The sequence below is a fragment of the Neolamprologus brichardi genome, chromosome 3, assembly GCF_056152115.1.
Source record: "Neolamprologus brichardi isolate AB-2024 chromosome 3, ASM5615211v1, whole genome shotgun sequence".
NCBI classification, from domain to species: domain Eukaryota; kingdom Metazoa; phylum Chordata; class Actinopteri; order Cichliformes; family Cichlidae; genus Neolamprologus; species Neolamprologus brichardi.
In genome coordinates, this window is record NC_142106.1 from 44,343,486 (window position 1) to 44,362,942 (window position 19,457).

General features: G+C 38.8%; 3 protein-coding genes across 5 annotated transcripts; all 3 read left to right on the plus strand.

Moving 5' to 3' along the window:
* The first annotated feature begins 1,113 nt into the window (after positions 1-1,113).
* On the plus strand, positions 1,114-2,743 carry LOC102775710 (uncharacterized). The gene is made up of 5 exons (XM_087839383.1): positions 1,114-1,201; positions 1,319-2,026; positions 2,141-2,248; positions 2,463-2,497; positions 2,618-2,743. The coding sequence occupies exons 1-5, from the start codon at positions 1,114-1,116 to the stop codon at positions 2,741-2,743; spliced, it is 1,065 nt and encodes a 354-aa protein (XP_087695509.1).
* Positions 2,744-6,502: 3,759 nt separating this feature from the next.
* On the plus strand, positions 6,503-8,048 carry LOC102796927 (immunoglobulin kappa light chain-like). 2 transcript variants are annotated; one of them, XM_087839384.1, is made up of 5 exons: positions 6,503-6,564; positions 6,659-7,366; positions 7,551-7,676; positions 7,762-7,805; positions 7,902-8,048. In XM_087839384.1, exons 1-5 carry the CDS (start codon positions 6,510-6,512, stop codon positions 8,022-8,024), a joined length of 1,056 nt encoding a protein of 351 aa, XP_087695510.1. In that variant the 5' UTR covers positions 6,503-6,509; the 3' UTR covers positions 8,025-8,048. The 2 variants fall into 2 exon arrangements, with proteins under 2 accessions (XP_087695510.1, XP_006807246.2); XM_006807183.2 differs by having other exon boundaries at positions 7,905-8,048.
* Positions 8,049-14,482: 6,434 nt separating this feature from the next.
* On the plus strand, positions 14,483-15,926 carry LOC102796625 (uncharacterized). 2 transcript variants are annotated; one of them, XM_087839385.1, is made up of 5 exons: positions 14,483-14,540; positions 14,650-15,357; positions 15,464-15,580; positions 15,672-15,715; positions 15,806-15,926. In XM_087839385.1, exons 1-5 carry the CDS (start codon positions 14,486-14,488, stop codon positions 15,923-15,925), a joined length of 1,044 nt encoding a protein of 347 aa, XP_087695511.1. In that variant the 5' UTR covers positions 14,483-14,485; the 3' UTR covers position 15,926. The 2 variants fall into 2 exon arrangements, with proteins under 2 accessions (XP_087695511.1, XP_006807245.2); XM_006807182.2 differs by having other exon boundaries at positions 14,486-14,540; positions 15,455-15,580.
* The last annotated feature ends 3,531 nt before the right edge of the window (positions 15,927-19,457 follow it).

Here is a 19,457-nt window from a genome sequence, read left to right on the forward strand (position 1 = left end):
AGCTGATCTGTTTGCAGCTGCAGCACTTCCTTCTCTCCTATGCTCAAAATTCAATTTTTTTATCGTTGTTGTTCAGTTCTTGAGTCTTTTCAGGGCATGTACGCTTGATATTATTTAATTTACATCTAGTCAACATTAAACATTAAACATTAACGTTTAAACAGCAAGTTTCAGGTCTGGGCAATTGGATTTTCATTAATTTTCCATTAATTTTCTGGATTGTTCATGCTATTTACGTTTTTTTTTTTTTTATCACCAAACGCACCACTTTGATTCAGATTCATATATCTCAACGATTGCAGCAAGTCCATTTATGGCCCCCATGGGGTGGACATTGATGGTTGTATTGTGAGTAAGTCATATGATGCCCTCATGTGGGGGTGGCTGTAGCTCAGGCGATAGAGCAGCTCCTCTACTGATCGGAAGGTCGGTGGTTCTATTCCTGGCTTCCCCTAGTCTGCATGCCAAATGTCCTTGGGCAAGATACTAACACCCAATGGCCACTCATATTATTGCAACTGAAAATATGTTTATAAACTACTAACAGAACAGAAGCCTAGAAAATCGAATTTTGATAATGCAGCATTTCTCTCTAAGCATGCTAGACAATTAGAAATGTGAAGGTGGGACCAGCAAGGGAAACACTGAAACATATCCAAATGTATGAATGACGGGAAGTTAAAAATAATGAATATGATCTTTTCATAGAGCATTTAAAAAGGATATGGCCCACTGAAGTAAGAAAACTTGCATCACCAGATATGGCACACACACAGTCACTACAATAACTAAGGTCTGTGGCATCTTTCAATCAGATCTTGGTTCATTTCACTGTTCTTAAGACAATAAGTAGCTAAATTACTTTTCACACTAACCGTAAACATCCTAACCTTGGCCAAGTTTGCTCTCACTCACGTTGTTGATTTTTAGGGTTTTAATGGTTAAAATAATGTAATACTATAACTCTGGTATTGTTTTCCACATCTCTTGCTGCGAGAACCAAAATTCATAATGAAGGGGGCGTTAAACTTTTGTACCCTGTTTCAAAAATAGTTCAGTGTCACTTTTGGTTAGCCAATCAAACGGAGCCTTGTCTCTAAGACTAGAGGACGTATGGAGGTTTTCTACATTGGTCAAGACCTTTTTATCACAATGACATCTCTGAATTTTGCTTTGATTTGCCTGTTCTTCTGGAAAATTGGTAAGTTGGGAATACATTAAATTCTTAAAAATATAAATTAAATCTCACAATTTTATTTTAATGATTCTTATAGAGTGATTAGACTTTTATTGTGATGTTGTGATGTTCTCTTTACAGACCGGGTAACTAATATTCAGCTCACCTCAAATGTTCGTCAAGAGAGCGGCTTTATATCAGCTAATGTTGGGGACAATGTAACTTTGCGATGTATCTACGAAGGTGATGTTGCAGCTATGTTTTACTGGTACAAACAAACCCTGGGACAAAAGCCAAAGCTCATCTCTAGCTTCTACAAACATGACAAAGATGGCACTTTTAGCGAGGATTTCAAGAACAATCCAAGATTTTCTTTGGACAGTAAAAATGGAAAGAACCACTTGACAATCTCGAATTTACAAATGTCTGACTCAGCAACGTATTACTGCATAAGCTGCTATGCGTACAAGTTTGAATTTGCAGACGGCACCACTATCCATGTGAAGGGTTCAGGTTTGAACCTTCAAACTTCAGTCCATCAGCTGTCTTCTGCAACCGTCCAGCTAGGAGCCTCTTTGACTCTGAACTGTACAGTCCACACTGGGACCTGTGATGAAGAACACAGTGTTTACTGGTTCAAAAGCTCAGAAAAATCCCATCCAGGACTCATTTACACCCATGAGGGCAGGAACAATCGCTGCGAGAGTAAAACTAACACACAAACGGACACGTGTGTCTACAATTTGCCAATAAAGAGCTTGAATTTGTCTGATAATGGGATGTACTACTGTGCTGTTGCCTCTTGTGGACACATACTGTTTGGCAACGGGACCAAGCTGGGCTTGGAGGGTAAGTGGCATTCTAGCAGCCTGTCTCACATTTGCTAAACAGTCTTTACTCATTCAGCTTTTAATGGAAACATATTAACAACACTGATGTTGATGGATGTTTGGTTCTCTACAGATGAGGTGACCTTTCCTGACTTTCTTGTGCATGTTTTAAGTGGAGCCTTGGCATTCACCACCACTTTGAGTCTTTTAATGGGTTTTCTAGTGTGCAAGATGAATAAAGGTAACCAGTCACTAGTATCTACTTGCAGTCAGTCCAAACATGGTTAGATATAGTGCACAAAAAACTGGAAGGGTGTATGAAAGGGCACATGTGGCTTACAGTGTAAAGTGCATTGATTTGTTAGTAATACTGGATACACACTATATAATATTGTTTTCTTGAACAGCGTGTATTTACAGACAAAGGCTTTTATATTTTTTGTGTTTCACAATAGAGCAAGCAAGATGTTCAAATGCAGCTAATGCAGAGGTGACTATATTTTTTGATATATATCAAATTATCTTTTGAACAGCTGCCAATACATATATTATACTGTAGCACTTGATTTTTTTTCTATAACATTTATTGACTCGTGTATTTTTGTACCAGGGATACCAAGATGCAGACAACCTTCACTATGCTGCCGTACAGACACAAAAGTTCAACCGGCAAAGGAGGCAGATGAATGACACCATGAATCACTGTGTGTACTCCAGTGTAAGGCAGCAGATTTGAACCTGTTTCATCTAGACTTTGTTTCAGCGTAAGATGTGGTTTTGTTAGCGTGTGTTTTGAGATGTGTTGTGAAGATAATCAGTACAAAGCCTTGGTTACAAAAGTGCTACATTTCCATTATCAGTATACTTGTTGATTCTCAGGGGTAAGAAAAACAGTATGAACACATGTTACTTTACGAAGCCAACCTTTGACATTGCATGTGCATAACACACTGTGCCACATCATCATAAATATAAGCCAGTTTATGTCACAAGAATTACAATGTACAAAGTAATGAGTGCTCTCTACTGGGGAATATCTGTTTATCTTTTCATATTGTGGTTACATATTCAAGAATCTTTTTTATAGCTTAGATTAAGGTCTGAAGTTAAAAAAAAGTCATAAAGTTAAATCTCTATATGTCTGGGTGAGCATATTCAAAGATAAAACAAAAACAAAAACAAGCCATCTTTTGTTTTTGTGTCTGTGTAGTTGCAAACAGGAAGCCTCCACTACTTTTCCACCATTGCAGCCGTATACTGGCTAAAACAACAAGGTTAATGCAAATAGCAATTTTGAACTAACTCTGCTGAAAGTTTGCAGCAAGGCTATTTTTCCATAGTATAGTGGTTTACGTGTTCAACGGGTAAAAGATTTGTGGTTCGATTCCAGGAGGAGAGATGAATGGAGTATTTCTCTGAAATTGCAAAAGTTAGAAAAAGCAAAACAAATAAAATGGAGCTACCTGCTTGTGAATAAATTATCTGCCAAAACTAGCATGATCTCTATGAAGGGCCTTCTTGCTGTGCTGGTGTATTTTGCACGGTTTTAATGGAATTTTCTGACAAATAAAATATATTACACACCATTCAAGATGCTTATTTGGGTTATTTTCTTTCCTGCTGACTGTTTGGAAGATATCTGTGTCTTTGTGTTGCACCTGTACAATTTATGAATAAAGCTTGCTAACATTAGCTGGCAATTTAGCACTCCACCCTGATATGACTGAAATATCTGATATACAAGACTTGGTAAGTCTTAAATCTTTATTTTTCCCCATTAGCTGCCTGTCCTCATAAACACACCAAAATGGTCTTTTTTAAATTCTACATAACTTACAAATCTTATCTTGTATAACTAAGACATAGAACTCAAGACTTCTTGGTTTAAGAAGCAGTGATTATGTGTTAAACTGATGTCACCCACTGGTTTGTGTGGATTACTTTGGTATTTTGGATGTTGCCATGTTTTTTAAAACATCAAAACACATATTTGGACAGGAGAGTAGAGCTTCAGAGTTACCAGCCTAGTAAGTCTAAGGGGTTGAACTGAAACTGAATACCCAAAATCTTGAAGTAAACATTAAACAAGAAAAAACTATAAATACCTGTCACTCAATATAGTCACACCTCTTTTTATGCATACACATGTGCATAGATTCATTATGCTTAAGAAAATGTGTTCACAAAAAATTCCACCCCGTCATAGTTTCTTCTGTAAACACAAGGTCAAACTCAAGCAATCATTTCAGTGAGACTTACGTTAGCCAAGTTAAGCTGTAGTGGTCTTTGTGGGTTTCAGAAGAATGAAGAGGCGTAAGTACTTTAGTGGGGAGTCAGTCTTAAAGAAAACTGCATTAAACCACAAAGTAAATGGACTTTGTGCGTATATTATCGAATTTACCTTCGAGGTGTTACAATGCAAGCCCTAAAGACCACATGCAAATAACCAATAAACCTTTATAGACCATAAAACAATCCAAAGAGAGAAGGCATTATGTCAAATGTCAGCTAATAGAATTCTTTGCAGTTCTTTGACAAACGTGGAGATGAGACCTTGTATAGACTACAGAGGCCTGTTGGCCACTCTTAGGGCATCTGACCAAACTTTAGGCCTAAAAAGTAAGCAAATGTCTTCCCCATATAGTTATTATAAAGCAGCAAATTATCCAAGGAAAACAAAATGGTGTGTTTTGTACCATGAAACTGTTTTTTAAAATGTTGTACATCAGTTAAATTGGGCATTTTAACAGGGAGTCTACAGAAATCGACTACTTTTGAAGACACCCTCAAGTTTTTGGGATTTCCTCATTGCTTTTTATTGTTTGCATGAGATGGGAAAGTCACCTGACTGTTTGAGACTCAAATTTGCCAGAAAGTGCTGGAAATTGATGCCATTTCCCTAACAAAGGATATTGTCATAACTTTTGAAAAGTTCCTAAGGGTTTTCTCCAAAAACAGCATTCATGCTCAGCATTATTATTATTTCAAACTTATGAATACACAAAGATTGTTCGTTGTTTTCAAAGGACCAGATTCCAGAAGACCTCAATCAACATATAAACATCATCCTGGTTTGACCAATTTTGGCACACCTCGGACACCGTACAAGAGTATGGAACAGCAGAAATTATTTATTTTCATTAACATGCCTAAAAATGCTTGTTTTTTAAAAAAATATTTTTGAAGAATTAAACACACATTCACAGGCAGCGTACCCTTTCTGCCATGCGCATGGAAAGGTTAAACAGCCTCTGGCGCTTTAAACTCTGAGGAGCTGTAGCTTTGGCTTCTATTGGACGATTTGTGTGATTGACACCTTTTTTTAATCATTTGAGCCAATAGAATCACAGTAATGATGCCACGTTCACATCACCTCGATCAACAGAATTTGCAAGACCAGACCCCACGTGACCCCAAATTTATGACACGCGGCATCTGTCCAGTCACGTGTCCATAACTGGGCCTAAGATGGCGATTATTGATGGAAGTTGCTCTGATGCATTGTGTTACCGCAGCCATTATCCGGAACTACAGCGGCTATTGGTTACAGCGGAGGAAACCAGTCTGGTAAGCAAATTTCTGTCTTAGCACATTTGTGGTCTTCTTTTGCTGCTGGTTTAGTGAATTTTGAAACTCGCTGTTTTGGAATCGGTGAGAACTAAGATAGCTAATTAGCTATTGTTTACATTGTTACATAAAGTCTGGAGAATTCTTGGCTCAGTTGTGTGTGTTTAGAAGACTTTTGCTCATTTACTTAACTGCTCTTTTAATCATCGCTTGTTTTCTCGGTAGAAATGGTTTATATTAGCATTTAGCTGAGATTCTAAGGTTTCTGTGTCAACACACGTGTTGATGTTTTCATAAAAGGCTTGACGTCATGGAGGGTTACCTCTTGAGCTCCACTGACCCCGGTACCGGGGTAGGCTGGCTTATCTCAGTCAGTCAAAGCCACCAGTGACTTATCGAATCCAGTTTAAAAGAATCAAGATGTTGACAGTCAAAATACTTAACTTGAAAATTTGCAATGGGGCTTTGCTGGCTAATGGATAATGTCACGCTTGCTAATTCAATCTTTTATATAAAATCTATGGGATAAAAAACTGGAAACTGTTTTTTTTAGTTCACTTTTACAGACGGGTTGTTTAATGCCTTGCAATGTGTTGCTGATTCCTAGAAATATACTTTCACAGGATAAGCCATGTATATAATTACTGACTGCAGTTATTCTGTAGAACAATATGATGTTAATTCTAGTGCCAAAGAACTCTGCTTTCTATTCGAATATGTTGCCTAAAGGTAAATTATTTATAAGTGATTTGAAAAAGTGTCAGAAGCCTTAAAGTACGTCATATAGTTTCACCCAACTGATTCTTATAGAGCTAAGATTGCTTCTGTAGGTGGATGTGATCATCTACCCTCCTGGCCAATGAGAACAGTCTTGTCTCTGAAGAGAGTGAGGATGTAGAGCAGTGCTTTTCACTCAACACGGCAATTTCAACAAGATGACACCTCCGAAGCTGGTCTTCTATCTGACATGCCTCTTCTTGGTGGAATTTAGTAAGTTGCATTTTATTTAAAAAACAAGAACAACTATTTATGTTTTAAATGTATCATTCTGGTTCAAAATAATTCTGCTCTTTACCCCATTTAGCTCAGATGAATCATTTAAAACAACCCAGAAATTTACATCAAGAGAAAGGATTGATATCTGCTAATGTTGGAGACACGTTGATTTTGCGATGTTTTCATGACAGTGATGCTGCAAAGTATTACTGGTACAAGCAACTACTGGGGCAGAAGCTACAGCTTATTTCCAATACCTATAAATTTGACAAAAATGGAACTTTTTATGATGAGTTCAAGGACAATCCACGCTTTACGTTGGAAACTGATGTGGGTATAAATCACTTACAAATTTCCAACGTACAAATCACAGATACAGCAACTTACTTCTGTGCAAGTGGTCTTTCATTTGTGTTTGAATTTGGAGAGGGTACCAAAGTCATTGTAAAGAGTCAAGGTTTGAGCATCAAAGCTTTAGTCCAGCAGTCAGCTTCTGAAACCATCCAGCCTGGAGGCTCTGTGACTCTAAACTGTACAGTACATACTGGGACCTGTGATGGAGAACGCAGCATTTACTGGTTCAGAAAAACAGAAGAATCTCAACAAACAGGACTCATTTACACCCATGGAGGCGGGAATGATCAGTGCGAGAGAAAAACTAAAACACAAACTAACACCTGCGTCTACACCCTGTCGATGAATGGTCTGAATCTGTCTCATGCTGGGATCTACTACTGTGCTGTTGCCTCATGTGGACACATACTGTTTGGAAAGGGGACAAAACTGGACTTTGAACGTGAGTAACGTCAAGGCTAAGCTTACTAAAAATACTGTAGATCCCCCCCAACAGGGAATGGGACAAAGTTGGACTTTCAAAGTGAGCAGATTTTCTACCAGGAATGATCTGATTTTACTCAATAGTATTTATTTTAACTTTGTAAAAAAGGTTTAAGTTGTGAACTTGTTTTCACATTTTACAGGGAACGAGGACTCACTGGGTTTGGTGTATTTTTTGGGTGGTGCTTTGATATTCGTCATGGTTCTTTCTGGCTTTCTGGCTTTCCTGATATGCAAGATGAATGGGAGAAACTGCAGCCAATATTCAGGTACAGTGTATTTTCATTGCTAGAAGCTTAATCTGTATTTTTTTTCTTTAGTAAAAATAACTTTTTCTTCAACTTTTACCTTCAGAGTCTCATGTAGGACAGTCATCTCCCCACACAACCAATGCAGAGGTAAATATCACTGGAGTGTAACTTTCACAAGCACAAATCTTCCAGTACAATGCACATGTGAAGCAGTTACAACGTATTAATATAATATTTTGTTAGCAGGGTTACAACGATGCAGACAGCCTGCATTATGCTGCTTTACGTGTAAACCAGACAAAACAATCAAGAAGACTTAAGGATGACACCATGAGTGAATGTGTGTACTCCAGTGTAAAGCAATGACTGTCTTTTGCTTTCTTTATAGTTGTTACAGAGAAGTACTTGTACAATTTTGATCTTAAAAACGGTTTCTGAGTCGTTTTTTTTGTTTGTTTGGAATTTCATGATGGATATCCTAATATTATTCCTTTAAAGTGATTTATAGACTTGACAGATGAAATATATCACAAATTTCTTGATTTTGATGCATTTTGTTTAATGCTCTGGAATTCTTGCCATGTGTTTAATCACAAAATAAAGTAAATGTCATTATGAAGAACTTGAGCGCATGCGTGTTTACTTCTTTTGGGTATCTGGTTGCTCCCTGTGTATCGTACAGTACATGTGACAGTCCTCACTTATCCCAGACCAGCAGTGGAATTAGGAGATGGCTGTTGCCAGAAAAGCTGCCAATAATTATTGGAGGATTTTGACACTTTAACAACTCTAAATACTGCACATGTAGTTTAAACACCAAAGGTTTGTTGTTGAGATTTTGTTTCTCTGTAGGTTATTATCACTAGTCTCGGATTTTGCTTTCAAAGGAACTAAGCGTAAGTAGCTGCCAGGTGCTGACAGTGAAACACACTTCATTAGGTGATCAGTAAGTGTGACCACCTCTACAAAGCCAAAAACTTTCAGTTAGCATATGAAATGTTCATGAGAACATGATCACAAAAAACAGACCAAGATTAGGTTTTTTGAAGGGTTGCCAGGAAAAAAGTCCCCTTTAAAAGGAACCCATCAGCGTGGGATATTTTTGGGAAGTTGCATTAGAACAAACAACATGTCTTGTACAATAATGTCTATTAAACAGAGTAAATCAAAATGGATGTGTTTGGCACAACACCACAGTCATTGAAAACCAAACATAGCATCAGCACAAAACACCTGGGAATAACTGTCAAGTTGAAGGGGTGTTGATTATTTGAGGAGGGGGGGGTCAATGTCAGGCGTGTCCAACAGCTAAAGCTTGGCTTTAACTGTATTATGCAACAGGACAGTGACCCAAACATAGCAAATCTACAACGGAACAGCTAAATGACAAAAGAACCAAGGTTCTGCAAGAGAGGAACGCATGAACTGTGATGAACTAAAGCAAAATTGTAAGGAAGAGTGGGCCAAAATTTCTCCACAACAGTGTGAGAGACTGATACAGAAAGCATTTGCTTCAAATTATTGCTCTTTGTGAGTCTTGGAGCTTACTTAAGTTGTGGAACTGTGGGAGAAAGCTGGAGTACCCAGAGAGAACCCACACAAACACAAGGAGAACATGCAAACTCCACACAGAAAGACCCTGGTCTGATGGTGGAATTGAACAATGGACTTTCTAGCTGTGAGGCAAAAGTGCCAACCAACATGCCGGTGGCATAGGTGCATGTCCTCATACAATGTACATTACATATATTTATATATATTGTAAAAGTAGTCAAAACAAATGACATCAACAACAGCAGGTGTCATTTCTGCTTTCTTTTCCCTGTAACAACAGCACGGCGGATAACAGGATAACAGTCTGTGAACAGTCGCCTTCTTGTTCTCGCTAACCCTCTACATTCTACCATCTACAAATGCCATGGTGTTAATGTCGTTCACTATGCATTTAGACGTTCCCCGTGCTTTGGCTAAACATTGGATTGAAACTCAATGTGACAGTGACACCAAGTAGAATTATGTACATATTGCATAGCCCCAAACACTTCTTTTTCAAACCCTGCAGTGAAGAGAAAGGTTGGTGATGAGCACAGACAATTTCAGGATAAGTGAGAAATGCAATATTTCTTTGTTGAGCACAGCAGCGTGTCATATTTGCACAGAGAAAGTTGCAGTGCACAAGGAATACAATTTGAAATGTCATTACACAACTAGACATGCTGCGGTGTATGCAAAATACCAGGGAGACGAGAGAGCCAACCAGGTTGCCAGTCTTCAAACATCTACTGAGGCTACAAGATTTCTTCAAGAAAGCAACCAAAAAGAATAATGCAGCAGTGAAAGCTAGCTATGTGGTTAGTGAGATGATTGCTAAAGCAGGAAAGACATTCACAAAAGAGAATTTGTCAAAAGTGCATATTGCAGGCAGCAAATATAGTCTGTCCAGAAAAGAAAGGTCAGTTTAGCAACATCAGCATTTCTGCCAACACCGTATAAGATCGCATTTCTGACCTGTCAAGTGACATTTAAGACCAACTGTGCGAGAAAGCCAAATGTTTCAGTCGCTCTTGATTAAACCAAAGATATAACCAATACTGCTCAGCTCGCAGTGTAGGTCCGAGGTGTTGAGGACTGCTTTGAAGTGATGGAGGACTTGCTTATAGCAATTCCAATGCATGGCCAGACCACCGCTCAGGAGATATGTCACAAGCTGTGTGATGCCATGGAAGAGGTTTGTTGGAATAACAACTGATGGAACGCCATCAATGACGGGGAGGAAAAATGGACTGGTAAGGAGGGTGTGGAGGAGGCTATTGCTCTGCACTGCATTATCCATCATCAGGTCCTTTGCAGCAAACCCCTGGATTTTGACAAAGTGATGTAAACATTGCAAAATGCATCAACCAAATCAGATCCAGGAGCTTAAAGCACTGAAGGGTTCCGTGCTTTTTTAGAGGAAGTGGGGTCACAATATAGGATGTGCTCTACTTCACTGAAGCACATTGGCTCAGCAGGGGAAACATATTGAAAAGATTTTTTGGAGTTGACAGCAGAAGTGAAAGCCTTCATGGAGAAAGATGGAGTGGCTTTTCCTGTGCTAAGTGATCCCAAATGGCTCGTGGACTTAGCTTTTCTTGTTGATATCAGATATAAGCTTAATGTACTGAACAAGAAATTACAAGGCCAGGGGCAACTTGTCAGTGCTGCCTATGACAACAAGAAAGCATTCTCCACAAGACGTTCCTGAAATTTCCCAGCATTGCAAGGCACTTGTGGATGCAGGAACACTACTCAGTGGTGAGAAGTATGTTGATGTCATTTTGAGGCTACAGGAGGAATTTGATCACAGATTTGCAGACTTCAAGACGCACAGAGTCACATTTCAAATTTTTGCTAGCCCCTTCTCCTTTGATAATGATGCCCCTTCTGTGCTTCAAATGAAGCTCATTAAGCTGTAGTCAACTCAAAGTGAAGATCAGGGAGGTGAGTGGAAAAGCCGACTAGCTTGAGCATTTTTTGAGAGAACTGACCCCTAGCTTCCTTCGGCTTTCCTGAGTGTTCAAGCGGCCCATGTGCCTTTTTAGAAGCACGTACTTCAGCGAAAAGCTCTTCTCCACCTTGAACTTCAATAAGTCCAAGTACAGGACCAGACTTACTGATGAACATCTTTAAGACATACTGAGGGTCTCAACTGCTTCCTCCCTCAGGCCAAACCTCTCATGACATGCCTATCCGGTCGTTAAGTGATGACCTGACGAATCCTACTTCCGGGCCTAAAGTAGTCTGCGTTTAATATGGCTTTTGTGTTGTTAACATGTTTAATGTTATGTATTTTCTTCTATTTAATCTCAAAAAGCTCCTAAAACAGTCAGTGATCACTGTTGACCTCCCTCGGCTTTTATTACCACTAATCATTTATTTAAGCTCAGTTTTTAAAACCTTAGGATGTAACTACAGCCCAGCCCATGCAGCAGTATATGAATGACTAACCTCGTATTGTGGATGGATTATCTCAGTTGTTCTCCTTGATGAAGTTTGGTCCTTTTACAGCATCCTGCCATGCGATTACATTTGTTCCTGACCACCGAGAACACTCACGTTAACTTTTATCGAGTGGAAAAAAAGTTAGCTTGTTTATATTATGCTAACATAGTTGTGTCGCTAGCGGTCACGTAGCACATCATTATATACCAGCTAGCCAAACTTCAGTAACCCTACAAACGTCACTGCTATTTAGTTTTCTGTCTTCATTTATGTTGGAAGTGATAACAGAGCTGTACGTTTTAATTTGTTTCCAAAACCCCGCAGTCAGGACATGCTATATTGTATTTAGATAGAAGCTAGCGAGCTAACTTCCTGCTAACTTCTAACTCCGTTAAATGTCATAACTTCCGTTTTCATGGATACCTGGATGTTAAACTCAATTGTTACACCTGGTAGAGCAGAACGCTGATCATTTTATTAAAGATGAAAGACTTTAGACAGTTTTTCAACTCTCAGTAATGCCATAGTGATCGTTTGATAAATGGACCTGCAGCGGAGTTTAGGTCCAGACACGGCTAGTGACGTCAGACTTAACGACCGGATATTAAAGCTTGTTTGGCCCTGTCGGTCTCTCAGGTCAGCTGACCAGCTGCTCCTGGAGGTACCGAGATTCAGGAGGAAACTCAGAGGGGACGGGGCCTTCTCTATCGTGGCTCGAAAATTATGGAATAATTCGCCCTGGCATGTTAGAGAGGGCCCTTCTCTGTCCACTTTTAAATCCCGTCTCAAAACCCACTTTTATTCTTTGGCTTTTAATCTCAGTGAGACTTAGTTTTCAGTTGAAATGAAATTAGTTATTTAATTAATTATTTTTTTCTTTCTTTTATTTGCCTTTTATTTATATGTTCTGTAATTTTATTTTATGGTTCCAATGTACAGCGCTTTGTGTCAGCTGTGGTTGGTTTAAAGTGTTTTATAACTAAAGGTGATTGATGGATTGATTGAAAATGTGGCTGGGCTATGCGAAAGGAAGCCCTGCCAGGTCTCTAGCTGCAAGGAGTAGGCGAGACACGTTCAGATGAACAGTTCATGTTCTTCACTGTTCCATTCATGTTCAAAAGAAGGTTAGAGGTTAAAGAACTGTTAATACAGACATTTGAATCTGAATACAGCAAATATAGAAGACTGAAGAAACCACAACTTATTAACTCATTTATTTTTGTGTTATAGATAATAGATTTGAGACTATGGGAATTTTTTAACAATACTTTTCTTGTGGAAAACCTTATGCAACCCAGCCTCAAGCTGACTGTGCCTTCAGCGGCCCCCAGCTAAATTGAGTTTGAGACCCCTGATATAGATGAAACCCAACAACCTCTTATATATAACGCTTCTTCTACAGAAATGTCCATGACTTAACTGTCTCACTGACAAACTTCTACCAGAAGAAAATCTTGCAGACATTAACACAGCTCTACTCACCATCCCCAGTACCAGTATGACAGAAACCATTGAGTGTGCCACTGTCGCACCTTAATACTATTAACATTTGGGTATAAGATCAAAAAAGCATGTAAAGATAACCTTCCATTCAAAAAGAAGGTTGGAAGCCAAAATCAGGGAAGCCCAGGATGATGCTTACTGGCTGCAGAAGGGTTTCATGAGAGACAGATCCTCTGTGGTTAAGAAGGAGAACAAAGTGTCCATAACTAAGTCTCTAGAATCTGACAAACACAGGCACACAGCTCTGGCTACTGGGCTGAGGAAACACAAGATAAAATCATTTTAAAATACTCATTCAAATTGGATAGCTTTCAAGATGAACCATAATAGTCAAGTGCTCTACAGCTACGAGCTTTGACTTGCATCAGTGTGAATGCAGAAAAGAAGAAGTGGTCACCACACCAACATCTTTCCCCTCATATGTTTGTTTTCAAACTCTGTCAGTCTCTGTCTGTGCAGCAGCTCATGTGGTTTTTGTGCAGGATGTAAAGGTAGTTCCACACCCACATAAATACACCATTAGCACCTTTAAACATGCCACCAAAAGTGGTGGATTTTCAGGTATCGTAATACTACTTGGGTGAAATATTTAGAGTAATATTTACATCAATGAAGAGAACAGACTATTATTATATTACTATATTACAAACAAAAGTAAATCTAACATAACATCCAAGTTCCTTGGCAGATAATTTAAAACTATTCAGCTGATGAAATCACATCCCTTGAATTGCATTACCATTACGACCACTCCCATTATACCTATGCACATTTGGAGGTTTTGTGTGTGGGTTGTGTTTGTACCACTATCTTACTACCCTAACACAGCTTTTGGTTCCCTGCTGTTCAAAGCAAAGAAAAAACAACACATTTCAAAACAAGCATTTCTATAAAAATAATTGAATTTCACATAAAATTTAAAAGTGAAATAAAAGATTAATTTAAAAAGTATTTGGGATGCATATCCAAGCAATGATTTCAATTTGTGATTTAAAAATTGTCAAATACGTTGGTCTTTCTGCTTTAATAAGCCATTTGGACAATTACAATGCACACTCTAAATAATCATGGTTCAGTGCAAAATACTGAACTAAATGAAACTAATGACATTAATGTAATTTTCCTTAGTGAACATATACTGCACTAGTCAAGAGCCTCAATGTTCTTCATATATGCTCATGATATTATGAACTTTACAACATAGGTGGTTGTGAACATGTGATTATGTTTCCACAGTAGGATGTACAGTGTCACTGTAGACTGGCCAATCAAGATCAGTCTTGGGTCTTCAGAGTGGAGAAAGCATCAAGATTCTTTTCATTTGACACAACGATTTGAACACGATGACACCTGCAAAGTTTGTCTTTTATCTGACATGTTTGTTCCTGGGGAAAATGGGTAAGTTCTGTTTCTGTTCTTTTTAACATCTCTTCAAGTTTTCACCTCTTAAGGAAATGAATATGTTGAACTGACTCTTCATTTGCTTTTATTTTGATTTTTATTGTAGTCCAGAAGACCCATCTGCAACCACAGGCATCTGTTTATCAAGAAAAAGATTTTATCTTAGCTGATGTTGGAGAAAATGTTAATTTGCATTGTTTCTATGAAGGTGACGATTCAGCGTGGATCTTGTGGTATAAGCAAACTCTGGGACAGAAACCGAGGCTAATCTCTACGTTCTATGTGTACGATACAAAAATCACTTTTCATGATGAATTCCTGAACAACCCACGGTTCACACTGGATACAGAAAACAGAAGAAATAACTTGAAAATTTCAGATTTGAAAATCAATGACTCAGCTACTTACTACTGTGCATGCAGCTATAGATTTGTGTTAACTTTTGCAGAGGGTACCATTGTCAAAGTAAGGGAGGCAGGTTTGAAAAACCCAGCTTTAGTCCATCAGTCACCATCTGAGAGCATCCAGCCAGGAGGCTCTGTGACTTTGAACTGCACGGTACACACTGGGACCTGTGATGAAGAACACAGTGTTTACTGGTTCAAAGAAACAGAAGCATCTCGTCCAGGACTGATTTACACTTATGGAGGCAAAAATGATCATTGTAGGACGAAAACTAACCCACAAGCAGACGCCTGTGTCTACAACCTGCCAATGAAGGATCTGAACATGTCTCATGCTGGGACCTACTACTGTGCTGTTGATTCATGTGGACACATAGTGTTCGGAAACGGGACCAGATTGGATCTCAGCCGTGAGTACTGAAGAGTCATTTACAGTCAATTCTGATCACTTTTTGTGAGAAGATAAGACAAGCTAAAAATCTCTTTCTGATGACTGGCTAACTGCAGGTGAGGCAGATTTTCTTGTCTTGGTGTACTACTTGAGTGGAGCTTTGGCATTCAGTACCATCCTGGTTCTCCTACTGGTTTTCTCAGTATGCAAGACAATGAAGAGAAACAACTGCCTTTGCCCAGGTATGTGGTACTGCTTGTGCCTGATAGCTTAAATTTGTTACATTTATCTTTTAGTCTTTGGATCTGAGTATTTTTTGTCTTTGTCTATTAGAGTCTCGTGCACGATTACCAACTCCTTCAACAACAAATTCAGAGGTAAATAAAATCCCAGTTACTTACTAATAAACAATGCTAAATTTCTGTGAAGGAAATCTCTCAAATGACTTTTGCATATTCTCTTGACAGGCTTGTCAAGATGCAGACAGCCTCCATTATGCAGCTTTAAGTGCTAAAAAACTTAACAAGTCAAGAAGACAGAAAGACAACAGCAAGAGTGAATGTGTGTACTCCAGCATAAAGCAGTAAATATGGACATTTCAACATTTCAATGTCGAGCAGACAAAACAATTCTACATTCTGTTCAATACAATTTATGACCAGTACTAACATTCTAGCCCAATTGCAACTGGAAAATCGGGCAAATGCATGTCCTGCTTGTCTCCCATCCATATTCCAACAGGATTCATTGGCTGTTACTTGAGGAATGATTACTTTTAAATACATATACATTTCTGAACAGTATGTATTTGTTTTACTAAATATTTGATCTCAAGGTTGTAAAAAAAACTGCATGAATGAAGTTTTTGTGCCAGACTACAAACAAATTGCAAGGTTTCAGTTTTTTCCTCCTTTTTTGAACCAATGTGTTGGATTTTAGACATTTACATTTAGTAAAAAAACAGCACTGTGACTAAATAAAGCTGCTAGGCTATGGCTGTAGATCTTTTTCATTTTATCTCTGTCAGTGCAACATCAATGATCTTGTGTTTTGAGCCAGTGTGGCTACTTCAGGTACTATACAGATTAGTACCAGAGCCAATCTAGGAATTTGCTGCAATCAATTTGAAGCTATAGCAGAGCGTTGTCAAGAGATAGGTCACAGCAAATAGAAGATGAACCAGTAAAATGATTATATACACCTTTTTCTAAAAAAATATACTGGTGGCTACTAGTGCAATCCCTCAGCCCCCTACTAGATGTATTGTATAAATTTGAAAATACCAAGTGACATTCTTCTTGAGTCACATTCCCAACACTTAGAAAAACCTGATCTTTGACCTTGACCTGTAGGTCAAGCTCACTGAATTCTAAGTTCTTAATTTATGGTGTTCACAAGAATTTAAGAACACATTCCCCCTGACCTCACAAATATTCAAAGTCATCCAAGAATTTTAGTAGAAAGGAGTTATTATGTTCATAAGATTTTCAGTAAATCTGACCTCTGATCTTGATCAACCTCGACAGGATTCCAGAGTCGTCTCTATCCTCTAAGCCAACTGAGGTCTCTACAGTGAAAATAACAAATAACAAAATTCTCATTTTAAAGTAAAATGTCAATCATATACATGCAGTTTCTCTGTATGTTCTGGATATTTATAATTTAGCTATTTGTATTTATTATAGCTAGTTCTTATATTTTGTAAACTTTGTAATATATTGTATTATTTAATTTAGCATGTTCACATGTTCAGCATGTTACTGTTCTTATTGTCTTGGAGCAACTGTAAATACATACTTTCCATAGGGATTAATAAAGTATTCTGATTCTGAATAGCCTGTCCCACCTTGCAGCTGTAAGCGAAGTACTTGCAGCTACTGACAGGTACCAAAAAGAGAGAGAGAGTATTACTCTGATATTTGCATTTTTACTTTGGCTGACAGTTAAATGCAGAGTTGATTTTAAGGTTCTGTTAGTTGTTTTTAAATCTCTCCAATGGCTTGGCTCCTGGTATGCATGTCTATATCTATACATACATGAGTTGCTTTTAACCCTTTAAGACCTATCATAGAACCAAGTTCGGCAGAGTTTATCTTTATATTTTTACATGCTATAGTGCTGTTTTTGGGAGCAAGTTGTTATACATCAACCGTCATAGCCCAAATTTTAATAATATGTAAGCATTAAGTCCATAATAAGTTATAACTACATAAATTGCAAAAAAGTGCAATAAAGTACAAAAAAATTGAAAACTACATTTTCCGCGAAATGACATCACTTCCGGTTTCAGGCAGTTAATGGCGGACATGTGATAGTTTGCGCTGACGTCTATTCCAACTAGGAAGTGTTATGAACAGCGGATCGGATCTGCAAAGCGTGTTTCTGGAATATTATGTTTTTGTTGCTGCAAGTGCTTTTTATGCAGTTTTTGCAAAGCCATGTGTGGAAGGAAACTATGACTTTGGAAAAGCTGATGGCATAAAATGTAAGTACAACTCCGGTTTCATATGCAAAAAAAATTATTGCGTTAGTCTGTGAAGGTTCTCAGTCATCCAGGTCATCGTAGTCAAAGGAGCTTTCAAAGTAAAGTGTCTGGACTTCTTTAAGTTGCTTGAAGACATCGAGAAGCTTCTTCAGTTCTAAGGTCAAATGGCGGAGAGTCCCAGATTTAAACCCAGTGGGAGTTTCCCCCCACAGAGGGACAAAAGGACCCCCTAATTGCCTGAGCCAAGGTGTGAAAATGGGTGTGGGTCCCAATCAGCCAGGGTTTTGGGTGAGCTCATTGTGAAACCTGGCCCCCACCTTATCATGCCCCACCTCCACAGGGCTAGACTCAGCAGTCCATCTGCATCTAAAGGTCAAAGGTCACTCTTTCGAGGATGCCAATGTTCACATTTTGGACAGAGAGGACAGATGGTTTGAAAGAGGAGTGAAAGAAACCATCTATGTCCACTGTGAGCGACCATCTTTGAACAGAGGTGGTGGTTTACGACACCAACTGTCTGACATCTATAATCCAGTTTTGAGTTTCCTCCCCAGACGCCTTAACGCCCACTCACATCCTGGGCCATCCGACCTCAGGAATTCGCATGATAAGGTGGGGCCAGGTTTCACAATGAGCTCACCCGAAACCCTGGCTGATTGGGACCCACACCCAGTTTCACACCTTGGCTCATGTGATTAGAGGATCATCAGGGGGTCCTTTTGTCCCTCTTTGGGGGGGATACTCCCTCTAGGTTTAAATCTGGGACTCCCGACCATTTGACCCTAGAACTGAAGAAGCTTCTCGGATGAGAGGTGAAACATCTTCAAGCAACTTAAAGAAGTCCAGATGCTTTTCTTTGCAAGCTCCTTTGATTATTGCGTTAGCTTACATGGTTCCGGTTCTACAGGTATTTAAAAATAGTTATGCAAAACGGAGCGTGCCCGCTCCGACCGGCTTTAAAGGGTTAACTTGTGATTTCTGAGGAATTTATCCTTTGCAACAGAGGCGACTCTGGGGCGGTCCCTATGTGAGCCAGTTTCATCGTAGCCCTTGATGGTTTTTGCGACTGCACTTGGGGACACATTCAAAGTTTTAGGAATTTTCCAGACTGACCAAACTTAGGTTCTTAAAGTAAAAATGGACTGTCGTTTCTCTTTACTTTATCTGATTGGTTCTTGCCATAATATGAATTCTAACAGTTGTCAAATAGGGCTGTCAGCTGTGTACCAACCTGACTTCTGTACAACACAACTGATGGTCCCAACAACATTGAGAAGGCAACAAATTTCACAAATGAACGCTGACAAGGCACAAATGTGAAATGAAACCATTTGCGAGAAGGCCAAGGGTTTTCAGTGCTGTCAACAAAGCAAAGGGTGGCTACTTTTGTTCTAGTACCTTAATATTATGGGTTTTTAATTAGTTGTAATAATTCCTTGAGTTTTGTTTTTTTATCTGATTCCCTGACTTTCCCATTAAATCTCAGCCTCTGTGTTAGATATTCCCTTGTTGGTTACTTCCTGTTTTATTTTGATAGCCGTACGTACCTTGTACTGAATAACTTCCCATGTCTCATTATCCCTGATTTGCTACTGCTGTGCATTCATCCTATTTCCCCTAACCTCATTACTTTG